Source organism: Schistocerca piceifrons, chromosome X (assembly GCF_021461385.2).
Source record: "Schistocerca piceifrons isolate TAMUIC-IGC-003096 chromosome X, iqSchPice1.1, whole genome shotgun sequence".
NCBI lineage: Eukaryota > Metazoa > Arthropoda > Insecta > Orthoptera > Acrididae > Schistocerca > Schistocerca piceifrons.
Window position 1 is genome coordinate 345301495 of NC_060149.1, and position 17777 is coordinate 345319271.

At 36.8% G+C, this 17777-nt stretch overlaps 1 protein-coding gene across 1 annotated transcript in view; it reads right to left on the minus strand.

The window, feature by feature from the left end:
• The window catches only part of LOC124721780 (potassium voltage-gated channel subfamily H member 2), an 887059-nt gene that overhangs the window by 98613 nt on the left and 770669 nt on the right, over positions 1-17777 (minus strand). Inside the window, exon 14 of the mRNA XM_047246894.1 lies at positions 7060-7149. Coding sequence (XP_047102850.1) covers positions 7060-7149 — 90 coding nt within the window. The remainder of the gene's footprint in view (positions 1-7059; positions 7150-17777) is intronic.

Sequence of the window (17777 nt, forward strand, 5' to 3'; positions counted from 1 at the left end):
TTGGTTTCAAAAGGCAATTACAGCACTGATGTTCAGTGTAATGCTGTTTCATGGTGAATGTGGTCTTTCCCATGTAAGCCATACCATACTGGCACGGTATTTTGTAAATTCTGAGCCCAGAAGATGTGCACTTTTAGATGATGGGTGGAAAAGCACTTTCACCTGAAATTTATGAAGGATTCTTGCTATCTTAAACAAAATGTTGCCCACAAAAGGAAGAAAATCTTTGTCAATAATTAGTAATAAATTTCAGCATGCTCTTGACTCAGCTTATTTTATGTTCAACCAAGAATATTTTGAACAGACTGACAGTGTTGCCATGCATAGCCCTCTGTCTCCTTTGGTGGCTAACCTTTTTATTAGGATTTCGAGGAAAGAGCACTTGAATCAGCCATCCCTAAATTGACTGTATTTGGGAGATATGTGGACAAAACTTTCATAGTGTGGCCTTCATGGACAAGATAAATTAGTGCAGTTAACAACATCCACTTCACTATGGAAATAGAGGAAGATGATAATCGACTGTATTTGGGAGATATGTGGACAAAACTTTCATAGTGTGGCCTTCATGGACAAGGTAAATTAGTGCAGTTAACAACATCCACTTCACTATGGAAATAGAGGAAGATGATTGTCTGCCTTTCTTGTATGTATTAGGCAGATGAATGATGGCTCTCTGGAGCATTTGCTTCATCATAAGCCCTCTTGTACTGATTTGTATTTACAAGTGTTGAGTTGTCATCATCCACTGCACACTATGAGCATACTTAAACCATTGCACTCAGAGCTCATATGGCTTCAAATAAAGATAATCTGCCTAAAGAGCTCACCCACCTAAAGACAATGTTCAGGGATAATGCATATTCTGACTGGCAGATTAAGAGAGCACTATCAGTTAAAACCAAGAACCAGTAAGTGGATAAAGAGAAGAATACAACAGCGAAACCTTTAGATTTCCTTCATTTTGTGGCCAACATTTTGTTTTATATAGCAAGAATCTTCAGTAAATTTCATGTGAAAGAGATTTTTCACCCTCCATCTAAGATTACAGACCTGGGCTCAGTGAAGGATGATTTGTTACTGCAAAAGGCCAGAATTTACAATATACCCTACCAATTAGGTGTGGCTTACATACTACAAAAGGATGTTGCACTGAACATCAACACTGCAACACTGGAAGTCCAATGTTGCTGAAAATTGTCTTTCCACTGGAAATTCAAAGAAATATGATAAAATAATGATTTTGACCACAGCAACAAATTTTTGGGATGCAATTATTAAAGAATCTGTGGAAATATGCCTGGCAGAAAATCTGATGATCTGTGGTAGGGACTACCAGTTAGACAGTGTGTAGGATATTATCATCTTGATGATTTGCTTTAATTGAAGATGACAGAATGCACAGATGGCCACAGTGAGTGCTAATGCAGAGGACAACTGAGTTTTCCAGTTCCACAAGCAAGGGCACTACCACCGGGTAGTGTGGTTCATCTGCCAACTTCATGCATGTGAAGAATACTCACAGTGCACTATATGCTGCAGAATGGAGGATGTCTTCATCAGTCTTTGATGGCTCATCTGAGAATGACTGGCAGGTGCCCAGCTGGAATATCATGGTACACAGTGATAATTGGCAGCAAGACCAAAATTTGTTTGAATAATCAAAATGTGTTTCGAAACCAATGAATTTTCTGATCAAAATTTGAGGGAATGTGTAGAGAAAGCAATATTATCTGAGGTAGAATGAACTGCATGAATTTGAAGAAAAAGATTTATTTGTAAATTTATATGATACAAAAAAGGGCAGAAGTAGCTAACAGACAGATGAAATTGAGTTCTGTACCAATAACTATAGTACTATTATATTTAATAACAGAATCAGGTATATTATAGGAAAAGAGGGTTTCCAAGGCATGATGCTGGTAAAGAAACAAAAGGCAGAGCAACTAAATTGGGGTTTCAATTGTGGACTACACTAACTAATTTTATATTTTCAAGAAGGGGGTTATCTGACATTGTCTTTGCAGATGGTTCAAATGGCTCTGAGCACTATGGGACTTAACATCTGAGGTCATCAGTCCCACAGAACTTAGAACTACTTAAACCTAACTAACCTAAAGACATCACACACATCCATGCCCGAGGCAGGATTCAAACCTGTGACTGTAGCGGACGCGTGGTTCGAGACTGAAGCGCCTAGAACCATTTGGCCACACCGGCCTGCGTCTTTGCAGAGATATAGTAAGTTAAAATGCAAAGAGAACAGAGTGTAAGGGTTTACTTTCTACAAAGAAGAGACACTTCTGAAGTGTCATTTTATATTTAAATACAAATAGGAGGGAGACACATGAAAAACTGAAACCTAGAGTGATTGTTTGTGAGCACAACTCCGTGATCAAAATGAAGGAACATATGCAGTCAAAGGTAAATACATAAGCTCTATTCCACAGAATAAATCTAATTCTTTTAGGAGATTGAGATAATGATAAAGGAAAAGTGTGATTAGCTGTCAGAAGTCAAGAAAGTCCCTTGTAACTCATGACCAAGAGATTTATCCTGATTGTATCAAAAGAAAAACTGTGCAAAATCTAATTTAATATGAAATAGCCCTAGAATAATTTTGTAATAAATTATATTTTTGTTAAACAGTAGACAGTAAAAACTATTTACCTGTCAGTGCATGAAATGAAAATATACCTTGATCCATACAATGTACTTTGTCAAAGGATAAATAAATAAATAAATAAAAAATAAATTAAAAGAATCAGAGATTGGTAGGAGACTAAGTAAATACTGCACAGTAAGTATTAATTTATGGAGTTCCAAGATGCTTAATCTGAGTGATAATGCTTCACTGACAAACATATAATGTGACAGTTTTATTGATCCACTCAATCATTCAGTGTACAGAAGTGTACAACATGATATGGGAGAAGTCAAACAAATAATATGAGAACATATATAGAAATAGCACTGTTTCTTGTAGTGTACATCTCAGTGAAGATATATATGTAATCATAATAATACCAGAGTAAGAATAAGTTCAAATAATAATGTTGGTCATAATGAAAAAACAAAAGTTCATTAATGGACACTAGGTTACTTCTAATGAAACAGTTTACTTTTTAAACATAATAAAAATATATAATTTAATTTATGATAGATCACATTCAAGAAAGTCTTGTAGTCTGTAAAAGCAGTGCCTTGCTAGGAGTGCACTTAAGGTTTTTCTTTAAATTTTGTTTATTCTTGAAAACTTTGTACTTCTTTCGGGAGATGGTTGTACAGTTTGATTCCCATACATTTAATACTATTGCTATATAGTTTAGTAGAATGGGGAACAAGTATTAACAGCTTTTTTAACCTTGCATCATGATGATGACTGTCCAGCTCCCTGTGCAATCTAATAATGTTTTATTTAATAAAACAGATACGTTCAAATATGTATTGGCTAGTGAGAGGCAAAGGAACAGCTTACATTTATCTCCTTGCTTTTTGTACAGGATTATTCTTATTGCTTATTTGCAGTATAAATAATTTTCTTGATTCAAAACTGTGACCCCAAAAAAATAATTCCATAGCATAGTACCAGTACTGAATGGAAAAGATCATAATACATGCATGTCAATGTGCTGGCATTTAGCTCATCCCTCACTGAGTGGAGCATAAAACAAACTTTGCTTAGCCTGGACTAATCATGTCAATGTGTTTTTTTCCATGTGAATGTATCAGTGATGTCAGTCCCCAAGAATTTTGTTTCATTGACAAATTCTACATTGCTACCAATTAGTGTTAATGTTGGAACCTGGGGAGTTCTGTTCTGAATGGTGCGGAAGGTCAAGCATAGTGTACTTTTTGCATTTAGGAGTAGTCTATTTGATGCAAGCCATGAGTCTAGTTGGGTTGTACTCCTATTAATTGATGACTGAAGAGATTCATCTGTATTTGATGTAAGGATATTAGTATCATCAGCAAAGAGAAATAGTTGATGTTAGGCTATATTCATTTATTTGAAGAATAAATGTAGAAAAAATTAATCATAATGAATAAATGTGAGCAAATTGCCCCAACAGAATACCAGAAGTGCTATGGAACAAGAGAAGATACAGCCAGCAGACTTTTGACATACACCAGAATCCAAAACATAATTGGAAAAGTTTTAAAAGTGAAGATATACATGAAAAACAGTGAGAAAATTGGGAAATCCCTTGCACAAGGAGAAAGCATTGACTAGTGCATATGAACACTGATAGCTGTCTGACATGCTTGGAAACAATGTTGCATGCTCTCTATTAGAAGGATCTAAAAATCAACAGATGATCCCATTCCTACAAAGATAAATGTGGAATCCCAAAAACATTGCCAATGTCACTTCCAAACTGTAGTTTGTCTTCCCAAAGTTATCCCAAATATGCTCAGCAGTGTTCCAATCTGGAGACATTGCTGAGTCCATATGATATACATATTCACTTGTGAGAACCACCTCCTTCTGATCAAGAAGAAGAATGGTGGATCACCTGCACCTCTAAAAACCACAAATAAAGATGTGAAGACATACACTAATCCACTGTAATTTCTCCACAACACAGGAACCCACTGCCTCTAAACTGATCTCTTTGCATTATATTCATGTAAGTGTAGCAGCCACAACTTTCAGATTCCTAGTTGATTGCGGAATGAGAATTTCTCCATAAACTAAAGAGGGAAAATTATACGTAAATGCCTCCAATCAGTTATTCATGCTATGATTTTGCTGTTACTGACTCCAGAATAAATTGTCCAATCTCCATACTGCTGTGAGTGAATCACACACTACCACACATCTGTCATACTGACCAAACAATAGTTAGGTGGCATTACACTGAAATCTTCACCAAGAGACTACAATCTGCTTACTACAAAAGTGCTAACACATTCGTGATAGTATAGGTTTAATGTACTAGCTTTAATTATGTCTGAATCATATGCATATTTGCAGTACAGAGTGACCTACACTTTTCCCATACGAGGCTTACAATTCCAGTTTCTTGGGAGATTTTGATGGACAGTTACAATGACTGCTCAGCTTTTCTCCAGAAATTTTCAGTTTTGCTTAATATATGGACACTAACTAGTGCATCTCTCATTGTGGTGAGGTTGAAATTGATGGCAGAAGGTAGACTGATGAGATTCATCTGGCAGTGATTCACTGATGAGAATGCCACCCATGATCTAGTGCCGTGTTTCTTAACATTTTTTTTCTTTGGGGCATACCAAAGGACATTTCAAACTTTTATAACACCCCTACATGTGATTTTTCTCCTAGATGCAAAAAAGCAACTACATAAAGTAAATATGATACATTTTTTATTATTATGTGTATAATCACATATAATCATGAGAAATTTCTTTGAAATTGGACTGCTTCAAGAAATAATTAGGTGATAATTTTTTTATGTCCAGATATTTTATCTGTGGAAGATCAGAAGACATTAAAAATCTCACAAGACACTTGATACGTATTTTATGGCACACCAATGTTTTGGGCCACAGCGTTTGAGAAATTTTGGTCTAGTGATAGACATCTAGGGATATGTTATGGATTTTATTGACATTATTGTACACATGAAAGCATTTTAATGGAGAAATCTACTGATTTCAAGCAACAGCACAGCTGAGTGAAAAAGAAAGCTTTCCAATAGCAGTCAGGCAAAGACTCATCGGGACATTTGATAACGAAAAAAATTATCGTTGGGAGAATATACTAAATGGTCATAAACAATAGCTTCAGTCTACCATCTCCATTATATTAGCTTGTTATACTTACGCACTTTGAAAACTATATTTCAAATATGTAACTTTATGGAAGACAAAAGTGTGTGTTTTCTGAATACTGAGTGTCAGCACAACAGTTATATTTATACATAACAGTGGCACAGTGAACACAGAGTGACAGCAGAACAGTTATGAATAAATATAAGTGGTATGATATGTAACTGATTAGCTTATATTTTGCACCATTATATCAGGTTACTGCAGATAGCCACAAATCTAACCCTGAATGAAAAAAAAGTAATTTAATTTCATCACTAACCAATATTAATAAGTAAGAATTTCAACCATGCTGTGATCTGATGGTTAAGTGATAACAAAGGCATGATGACCAAATCTTTTTTCTAAAATGCATGGCATTCTGTTTGACATAACCATAACTTCATTCTGTTTTAAGATCTAAACCACAGATGTGATTAGTGAGCATTGCTTTCTTTTTTAAAACTGCATTCAGTTTTCAAGTGATAACCTCACATTCACTACTCCAGTCTATGCATCACTTTGTAAATAGCACTAGTAGGAAAACCTAAATGTGTTACTACATCCTTTTATGAGACAATTTGCCACATAATTAAGTCACCTCTTTTTATTAAAAAAAAAAGGGCAAACACTATTTTATAGATGTATATGAATTTCATTTCATAAAACTTATTAATTACATCTAAAATAAATATTAAAAATAATTGTCAGATATCAAAGCTATATCTTTAAATGAACTCCTCTTTTTTATTCCACTATGCTTAAAATATGCATGATAATATTATTGTACATAAAGACAGCAGAAAAAAACCTTTAAAACAAACATAAAAGCTATGATAAAGAAAGATAAAAATCATCTTATCTACCTGATGTTGCCCACATGCTCTTAAGAAGGAAATAAGATGTAGAAAATAAAAGTTTATGTAAAACAAGATACTGGAAGAGATTAATTAGTACGTGAAATGATTTATTATTTGTCTGATATAGCATGTTGAAGTAAGACAAGAACAGAAGTCGATATGAAGCATGATACTGAGTCAACAGAGGAGAAAAAGGACAATGGCATGTTTAATATAAACTGAAAATTTATATAAATTATATATGTATAGACTAAAATGAAAAATTTCTTGCTGCACAAGAAAGTATTTTGAAAGGTAGATAGCTGTAACAATTTAGAAATTGAAATCTGGTACTCTACAAGAAATGTGCTTGCACAGTGAATGAGTGAAGCAGACATGCTTGCATGCCTCATGCTGGCTATATGCATACCAGTCTTAATGTCAGTGTTGTGGAGCCTCTGGCTGGAAGACCTGTGCAAGCGGAGATCCGTGAAGCTTCTTTTCAGTTGCGAGAACATGCCTGCACACAGTCAAACATGAGGTTCAGTTAGACTGTGGTTGTAGCAAAAACTGATGTAACATGTTGTCTTAATGATTACTAAGAAGCTTTCCACAGCAAAATGAAAGTCTGAGGTGACAAAACTGAAAATCTCCATGCAATTATAGCATTTACTTGCAGCTTTGTAATGAAAAGAATATGTGAATTGTTTATGAACAAACTTTTAAAATTTCTCAGCCAAACTGCCATTCCAGCACATGATGATTGGCTACTTACATAGCATGAAAATGTGATGTAACATTATTAACAGAGATTAGTCTTAATGGCAATGCTTGAAAGTAAGAGGTGTCATTTTTTTTCACAAGGTAGAAGCAGAATTCATGAGATATGGAACAGCATACTGAAAATTCTTTTCTCACAACTAATTAGGCAATAAAATAAAACTTCAGCTCTCCCTTTGTCTTCACCCAGCAGTGAAATGTAGCTTAGACCTAATTAATAGATTGGAGTACAGCTGGAGTTTGGACGTTAATCTCTCAAATTTTTCCCAGCTTTATTAAACTGATAAGGCTGGCAATGGTGGAGACTATATGGAAAATACAAAGTGGACTTACTTTCTGAAGGACATTCATACAGTTAGTACATGGAATCTCTTGGACCAGTATAAATCTATATTTAACTGTAACCTTGCATGAAGGTCGAGTATCTGATTTATGATTCAGTTCCAAACATGTAATAACTAAGAAATGTTCCATAGCATTCAGGCACAGTTCTCATTCCAATAACTCTCATAACATGTGTTTTTCTCATGAAAAAGTAAAAGACATCAATATCAAGTAGCTATTTTACTCATGTCAATCAGAGAGACATTTTCAGACTACATGAGAATCAAAGCACTGGCCACTGAGTCCAGAGATTAGGCATTGCTTTCCACCTGAAGTGAAACATTTTAATTTCTAACTTTTAAACAAGGAGTTTTCAATAAATAAAACATTTTTAATAAATTGATTGATAAATATGTACATAGCAATATTAAATTGTATTTAGAATTACTGAAAGACTGAATTGTCTGGAAATGTTACTTTTACATAATAAATGATATGAAGCACTACACAAAAATGTGCTGTTATGTTCAACTTCTGACAGTTATCCAACTGAAGTAATTAATGACTCTTAGTTTCTACCATCAGTTTTGATCACAAATTTATTTATTCTGGTAATTGGTTTTGACCATGCCTGTGGTCATCTTCAGACCTATAAGTCATATACAAAGTCTGATCAGAGGGCTACATACATTATAGAAGTGGGTGGAGGCTCCAGTATATAAGTAAGATGTGCACTGCTCTATCTAACAGTGATTTACCACCAGAAGGAGGCTCCTGCTCATACAGCATTTTGGTAATTCATCACTTTATAATCTTTGTAATTTTATATAATTTTCTTTAATGTATGTAGCCCTCAGATCAGACTTTTTATTTGACTTATAGGTTTGAAGATGACCACAGGCATGGTCAAAACTGGTTACCAGAATAAATAAATTTGTGATCAAGACTGATTATAATAGTAACTACTAGTAATAACACTGATCACTGTCTGTTCCCATGATCTATTCAAAAGCAATCAGTTTCTAAAGATACTGTATTTCTGTTATTCACAGGTAGTAGCAGTGATTTAATATCTAAAAAAGGAGCACTTCTGAGGAAGTGAGTGTTACTCACAGAAAATCATTAGGTATACTCTACCTATAGTGGATCCTTATTCATATGCATGGCAGTCACAAGGGGTTCACACTATTTCCCCAATCTGGCTATTACAGCCAGCAGCAAAATCACAACAGCAATGCCAGACATAAGATGTGAATAATAGTTCATGGCAACACCACCACCAAAGTTTATATTTGCCCATGCCTTCAACTAATGGAGGGGGTGCACCTTTGAAGGTGTTATTGGTTAGTGTTATAGATAACTGCATGAACAGCATCAAGTAACACCACAACAGCACAATATATGATCCACCGAAAGTATGGACACACACCTATGTAATACACAACTGACCACTGCATGTCATGAGATTCAGACCGGACAGTATAAAGGAAGGTATGGAGAATTGGGCTGTCAGTAACGAAGCAGTGACAGCAGAATGGGTCAGAAGAGCTTAGTGATTTTGAATGTGGACTAGTATTTTGATGTCACCTGAGTAACATATCCATCAGGGGCACTTCAACCCTTGTTAATACGCCCAAAGTGACTGACTGTGACACAGTTGTGAAGTGGAAACATGGAGCAAAAACCAGAACTAAATCAAGACCACCAGATCTCAAGTACTGATGGACAGGGACCACCAAACACTGGGGAGGGTCATTGCAAAAAACTGCATTAAATTATTGGATGGAGTTGCTCATGAGTTCCAAAATCCTGTCAGCAGTCTTGCTAGTACAATGACTGTGGGCAGGATGTTAAAAGAAAGAGATATGTTGGTCAAGCAGCTCTACTGCAGTCAGTGCTAAGTGACACTTAAAATAATGCAGTAAAGAGTGACACCACAGAACTATGGATGGCTGTAATTGAGTAACTTGGAGTGATGGATCATGCCACACCCTGTGGCAATCTGACAGAAGAGTTTGGATGTGGCATATGCCTGCAGAACATTACCTGCCATAATGTGTAATGTCAACAATGAAGTAGGGAGGAGGTGCTGTTATGGTATGGGGGTGTTACTTGTGGTTTAGGCTTAGTCCCCATATTGTGATTATGAAAATTCTAAATGTGGAAGCGTATGAACACATTTTACAGTTTGTGTACTGCATAGAGTAGAGAGAGTTTGGAGAAGATGATTGCTTATATCAACATGACTAAGCACCCTGTCATTAAGCACCCAGCTGTGAGGCAATAGTTTTTGGACAATTATGTTCCTTAAATGGACTGGCCTGCACTGAGTCCCAATCTAGAGCACCTTCAGGATGAGTTAGAATGTTGAATTTGCTCCAGACACGAACATCCAACATCATGAAGATAATGCCAGGTGCAACATGTAAATAATAGTTCTCTGGTTTCAATTCTTGAGGAAGAATAGGCTGCCATTCCTCCACAGACGTTCAGACCTCACTGAAATTGTACCCAGCACAGTTCAAGTGGTCATAAAGGTGAAAGGTGGATACTCCCCACATTAATGTCTACTTATAGGTGTCCAGCTAACTAGATCAGATAATGTATTTTTGACAGCTGTTCACAAAACATATTGACCATGATAAATTCCATTATCTATGACTGTGAAAAATACATATTCTCTGATCCTACAGAAGGTGGCACGGCCTACTGTAACTTATCGTAGTTCAGAGTACATTAGGGACAATATTATAGCTTAAATGATGACATACAAATATAGATCAGCACCAGAATATCAAGCAGCTTCCATTCATTAAAGAAATAATACTCAATATTTTCAACTCAATGAATGCACCACAGTGTCCTCCAATTGAATGTATGGTCAAAGAAATTCAGCAGTGAAACCTTACTCCATGAAATGCATATCATTTATGAACTGATTTTTTTATGATTGCAGAAACACAATTAAAACTTAACTCCCAGATTAGATAGATGCAAAATAATTAAAGATGACTGGGTTAATGGGAAGGATGGTATCACCCAATACATCCATTGAACTATTGCATTTCTACAATTAATGGTACCCTGTATGATGCTATAACCATCATGTGTAAAATTACTAAATGATTCACTTACAAGTGTGTGATTTAACTACTCACTGAGAACAGTCATATAAAATTACTGATGTTAGAATATTTTCTTCCACATGTGGCCACATTACTAACTTTTTAGCAATCTTATAAATTACATTAGAACAAGAGACTGAAATCCAGCAAACCAAAATTGTGCAGAAACTCACTAATAGAAGATCAAAACTTTGTAACATTAAATATCCTTCCACCACAATGGCATCTTCTTCTTATCGAACAGATATCATTGTTACCGCTTACCTCTCTCAATCTATGTGGCTGTGACAACCTTGAATATCACATTAGATTGGTTGAGCATCCCATTTTTATCACTTTGGCAGAAAACATGGCTTCTCCACTCCAAACGGTTGGATCAGTTAAATGAAACTGTGACTGAACTAACAAGAAGGGTTATTTGACTTACAAAAAATTAAGACATGACCAGTTCTCTTCCCATCTCATTTGAGACATTACATATGACTGTTTCCTGGATGTATTGTAGTAGGATCTTCTAGAAACATTGCCAGGAAAACTATTTACTGTTTTTGTAACAACCAGCCAATGATATGGTGAAATGAAAAATTGTTCTTGGACTATCATTTTAATAAGATTAGAAAGCTGCCTGCCAAAAAAAGTTGTCTAAAATGCAAATATGAGACAAGTAATTCTTGAAACTGTACAAAAGAGATGACTGGAAATTCATGTGTGTCTCACTAAAGCACAGTGTTCAAATAATAAACAAATGCCTAAAAGCAGATAGATTTATAATTACAAAATATGCTCATGAAATTGTAGATACAGTTGTTAGCTGGATACAATTCTCTACAAACATAATCACCCCATCATCTGTTAACACACATGAAATTTCATTTCCTCCCACTATGATTATAATGAAGGTACTTCATCTGTCATGCAAGAAAATCTCTAACACCACCATTAGGCTTGCCAATATTTGTCACATGATGCTCACATATTTGCTATCAGAAGCATTACATCTGCTATGCATCCTCAATGAAACATGGCCTACAGAATCTCTCCCAAAAATATGGGTATATCCATATCAAAGGAGGGAAAAGAACCTAGTCATTCTGTGTTTTATAAGACAGTTTTTCTTAGTTCCCACATCAGTAAAACTCTAGAAAGGATTGTAAAAATATGACTGAAATGATGGCTGGAACAAAAAAACTTACAATACTGGACTCGTAATTGCTTCAGAGGGGGAATCAGGATTTATGACAATGATTCATGAGTAAAATATTAGCCACATTTGTCTAGGGAATTTTCCTTATCATAGTCTTCTCTAATATCATAGCTGTGTATGATAGCATTCAAATTCCATGACTAGGAGATAAGCTTCGAACTCTTAGAATTCTGGATATGTTCATGACAGGTGTATATAGGCTACTTCAAACTTCATGGGCACAGATTTGGTTGCACACAAGATGTGGGCCAATGCAGAATACCATAAGGCTTGCCTCAAAGGATAGTCTTTAGCTCAGTACCGCATATCACATGTATTGCTGATATCAAAACGTGTGCCCTGAACTGTTAATATACTACAATATGCAGACTATTTATGCCTATACTCAATGGCCACTTTCCTCAATAAAGTAGATTGTGCCGTCACAACACTGGATGATTGGCTCATAAAAATATTGGGTAGAAATGTCACCTACCAAATACTTCATAGTGGTGAGAATGAAGTCTTTTGTGATGGCACTGTTGTGCAAAACATTCTCAGCCTTCTTACCGCATCAACTCAGTTGCTTCTGATGAAGACAATGATGGTAATCATCGAAAGCTTGAGGTTTTACCATTAACTGATATAGCAAGAAGCCTGAGGATGTTTTATACAACTTCGTAATGGTATTTCCCTGCAAATGTACACAACATCTTCCATGGATGAAGTTGAAAGACCATACAGTATCAGTTAACTTGACTGCACAATTCATGGGATTAACTCACAACCCATGGAAGGAAGGAATATCAGAGTTTAATGTCCCATCAACAATGAAATAATCAGTGATAGAGCACAATCTTGGATACACAATCCATGGTTGATTAAAATGTCTACATTGAATATATTCTTCCAAGGGTGGAGCAAGTGATAAATATTCTCCGCATGTTGGTACATAATGAGTGGGACACACATCTCATCACAAAATGGTCACATTCTTTTGATTGCTCACATTGAAATGCAGTGACCAGATGATATTAAGATATCTATTGATGGGGCAGTTACAACTGATCAACCTTATGATGGTAGTGCCTTCTATTTTCCTCATCTCCAAGCATAGTTTAACTACACAGAGTCAGAATATGATTAGAAAGACTGAATGGTTGAAATTTCTAGGCATTCAGATACATAGTAAACTGTCATTGAAAGACTATGTTCAGGATTTTGTTCAAAGACTTAATGCTGGTATTTTTACTATTAGAACAGTATCTGAAGTAAGTGATAGTTTAGACACAACAAGTAGTCTACTTTGCTTATTTTCATTCACTTATGACATATGGTATTATATTTTGGTATAACTCTTCTCATTCTCAAAGGGTACTTTTGGCTCAGATATGGATGGTTTGGGCAATAAGTGGTGTAAGTTCGTGCATCTCTTGTCGAACCCTGTTCATTAGTTTGGCTATTCTGACACTGGACTCTCAATATATACAAGGTGGAGAAAAATTGTGTCATGAAATTTTAACCATGAATAGCTTATGTCAGTAGGAATCAAAATTACCAATGTTGTGTAGGTCCATAACACACAATTTTTAAACTACGGGAACTTGGCGCCACATGCTCCAATTGGGCACAGGATTGCTCTGTTGCCGGATGCTCTGGACAATGCATGACCATGAATGCTTTGCCTGCCAGAGATCACAATGTATCCAAAACATCCCACACACTTGGTGGTAGTGTGCCAAACTTCCTCTCTGGGGGCCTGAGGCAAATCCATCATTGTCCTGACACATCCATTGTAGTTTCATGGTAAGACGTGCTGGGAACAAACCCATCAACAGCTGTTAGTTTGCATACAGAAAGTCTTTTACAAAGGGCCTTTTTTGTAACTAGGACATTGTTTACTTAAAGCAGGTGCTCAAACTGGTGGCCCTCTGACATGACAAAAGATTGGTAACATCGAATGGTGTTTTGCCAAACTCTTCCAAAGATTCCTGGCATTGCCCTGATGTGATTGGCAGCATGTTGAATGTGATCTATTAATTACTTTTTGTTTCTAGGTGTTTCACATTTGGGTGGGTGAACTAGAACCTTGAAGAACCCTCACAGGAAAAAGTCTGGTGGTGTGAGGTCTGGTGGTCGCAGGGGCCACGTCCTATGAGCACCTCTGCCAATTTACCTGGCCTTTGAAGAGTTCATTTAAATATCTGCACGCAGCACAACTGTTATGTGCAGCTGCCCCATCATGCTGCAACCACATGCATAGCCAATTGTCCAGGGGAACATCTTCCAGTAGGCCAAGTAGAGTTTCTTCCAAAAAGTGAAGTTAATTTGCCCTGGTAAGTTGAGGAGGTAGGTGGAGTGGCCTAATCAGATGGTCACTCACAATGCCTGCCCCAATGTTGAACAAAAATTGTTCCTGGTGTCCGTGGATATATGTGACATGAGGATTTCCCCTTGCCCAGTGATGAATATTTAGAGTGTTGTAAAGGCCATCCTGATGGAAGGCGAACTCATCGGTAAACAACACAATGGCGGGGTAGTCAGTATCTCATACAACACGTTGTAGAAACCACCAGCAAAACCCTAGCCTGTGTCCATAGTCTGCCACAGGAATTGGGTCTTGGACAGGGTGAGAACTAAGTGAACGCTGGCTATCATTCCTCAAAACCTCCCAGACTAACTGATGAGTGACCCCAATGTCATGTCCAATCGCTCGAGTACTTGTCGTAGGTGCTTCCTCGAAGCGCTCAAGAACAGTCTCTTCAAATGCAGCATGCCATCATATTCGAGGTCTTCCAGCATCACCATGATATCCTGCTAACGAGCCTGTTTCACCAAGTCACCAGTGAATTGCTGTAAATGTTTTCAGGTGTGGTGGCATCTTGATGGGTACCGTTCCCCATACAACCACCAAGCTTAAAGTGCATTACTGTTAGCTAGTCCAAGGACAAAAACCATACCTTGTTGTTCTCCAAATGAGTACTGTGCCACCATGCTTACTGTATGACTAAATCACAGGTGATGTGTGTGTGTGTGCTCTGAAGTGAAGCTTATGTGTGAATGCCTCTGACATGACTGACATGAGGTGGAGACAAACAGCAAGACCTATTCGATACATAGGCGTATTACATTGGGACAGTAATGGGGCAAGGGACATTTGTATTTGTGAACCAACAACCATAGTTCTGCCTGTCAATTGATGAATGGCAACAGGGCAAGCCCATGGCCAATCGGAGTGTGTGGTGCCAAGTTTCCATAGTTCAAAAATGGTGCAGTGTTGACCTACAAAACATTAGTAATTTTGATTCCTACTGGCATCAGCTATTCCGGTTTAAAATTTCATGACACAATTTTTCTCCACCCTGTATATTCTTTACTGTCATTTCTTATTAATAATGTCAGTTTATTCCCAAGAATTAGCAGCTTTTGCAGCAATCCAATATACATTTGGATCACACTTACTTGTCTTTTTTTCAGAAAGGCATGCAGTATTCTACTGCATCCATTTTCAATAAGTTACAATAGGAATTTAAAAATCTTCTAATAATCCATGTGCTTTCAAATCTAAACTGAAGAGTTTCCTCATGGCTCACTCCATCTATACTGCCGAGGAGTTCCTTGTAAAATTAAGCTGATGCCTATGTTATATTGTTGAATGTGTTTACATGAAATTATAGCTTAACTTTTTAGGATTCATAAACATTTTATTATATATGTAATTACTTTTCTGTTACAATTTCATGTACTGACACATTCCATGATCATGGAGATATGCCCCTCAATTTGGTCCTATGGAACTAGACATGTAAAGCAAAAATAAAAAATAAAAAACTCTACTTCAGAAAATGTTAGTGTTTATGACAGAGGCAGTGGCTATCATGTAATTTCTTACATTTATCAGGTTTCTAGGACATAATGGCGTCTTAATATTTCACTCATTAATGGCCAGTTTTATAAACTTCACTGACTGGAGATCAATTTTGCCTTAATTCAAAAAATGAAGCTAGATCATGAATTTTCTGTGTCATGTAACATTAATCTTGGATGAAGGAACAAGGTTCAGTATTGATCAAAATTAACATGAGATACACTTGGTAACACCACTAAAAGCAGTTCCCAACACAATTATCATACTTTCATTATAGATATTGATCATACATCATAGATACACATTAGTTGTTTTTGATAGTTCCATGTTGTAAAGATACAGGAAAATATTCTGAGGAAGGATCATTCTTCAAACTTCTCCACAGTTGAAAAAGATTTATTGCTGGAATTTGTCTTGGGCCAGTATCCTGCAGCATAAAATGCTTAGTATTAATAGTAGCATACACACTGTACTCTGTGGCAAGTTTCTTTGGTTGGTTTTAGCAAACATTCTCACAGTGTTTATTCATATTGTTGCATAGTTTTTTGTCTAATTGAAACTTTAGTTTATATTGTTTATCTTTTAATTCCAAGAACTGGTCTGCTCTTTCACAGAACACGTGGGGAGCTTGTTGTAACTCATTGACAACAATCATTGGAATCATCAGACAGTACCATAAACAAAAAGAAACAATACAGTTTATGATGACAATAGCTCTTGAACACAGAGTATGTCCCACTACAGTGGCCAGTGGGCCAGAATGCTAGGAAAGCAGCAGGTGATGATTCAGGCAGTATGGTTTCAAAACTTAGTTCATGACAAATACTAAACTGCACAAAACAAATAAGGAACACTCATTTGAAAATCCACCATTTTCCTCCATTGTGACACAGAAGTTTGAAATTTAGCTCAAAACGCCTACAATCTGCCGTTGTTATGGTGTAAAAGCATGGCATCCTGAGACATCACCCTCAAGCTCAGCAATGCTTCAGACAGCATGGTGTTGAAAAAGAGAGAGAGAGAGAGAGAGAGAGAGAGAGAGAGAGAGAGAGAGAGAGAGAGAGAGGGGCCACAGCTCAGAAATTAATGTGACAGGTATAGTCGATTAATGATGTCACACTGGCGACAAATCTCACCACAATTTTGCCCAATGCCACCATGGATGTGTCACACAATGGGAAGGTTGTCACTCTTCCCTCTTACCCACATCTCATCCCTTCCTTTGACACCTCTGCAATAGAGATCAGACCACCAACACCTAGCACTGAAATCATGCAGCTCTCTTAATTGGCCAAGAAAACCATTTAAGATGCACCACCACTCAGAACTGACAAGAAAGGGCCTCAGAAGGTGACATAAAGGGCACCAATGAAACCATCGTTTCTCTTGGTGCATGTATTACACACATTTCATGGTCAAAAATGACAGTTTGTGATGTGCAAGAGAACAATTTTCTTGCTAACCTTTGACACTGCCAACATCCCCCAGACAGTCCAACCATTCTCTAAGGGCATCGTGGGACAGGAACCCAATTGAAAATGATCTGACCACTTTCAATTGTAGCATGACTATAATTTTGTTCACTGGTATGCAGGGTGCAGCCACTAGGGACTGGTCAAAATGATTCAATGAAATTTGAACATGATCCATTGCAGCCAAGGGTGTTTATGCTTATTCAGACATCATGTTTTAAGCTCTCCTGTGGCCTGATCCTTTAAATGTGGATGAATAAAATGCAAAAGGGTCCAATGTGTTCCTGTAAGACCCCCAGTTCAGAAACACCCTTATTGCCACCCACACAGCTTTATTAACCACTTTAAAAATGTACTTGGTCACAGGCAACCCTTAAAGGATTCCTAAGTGCCTGC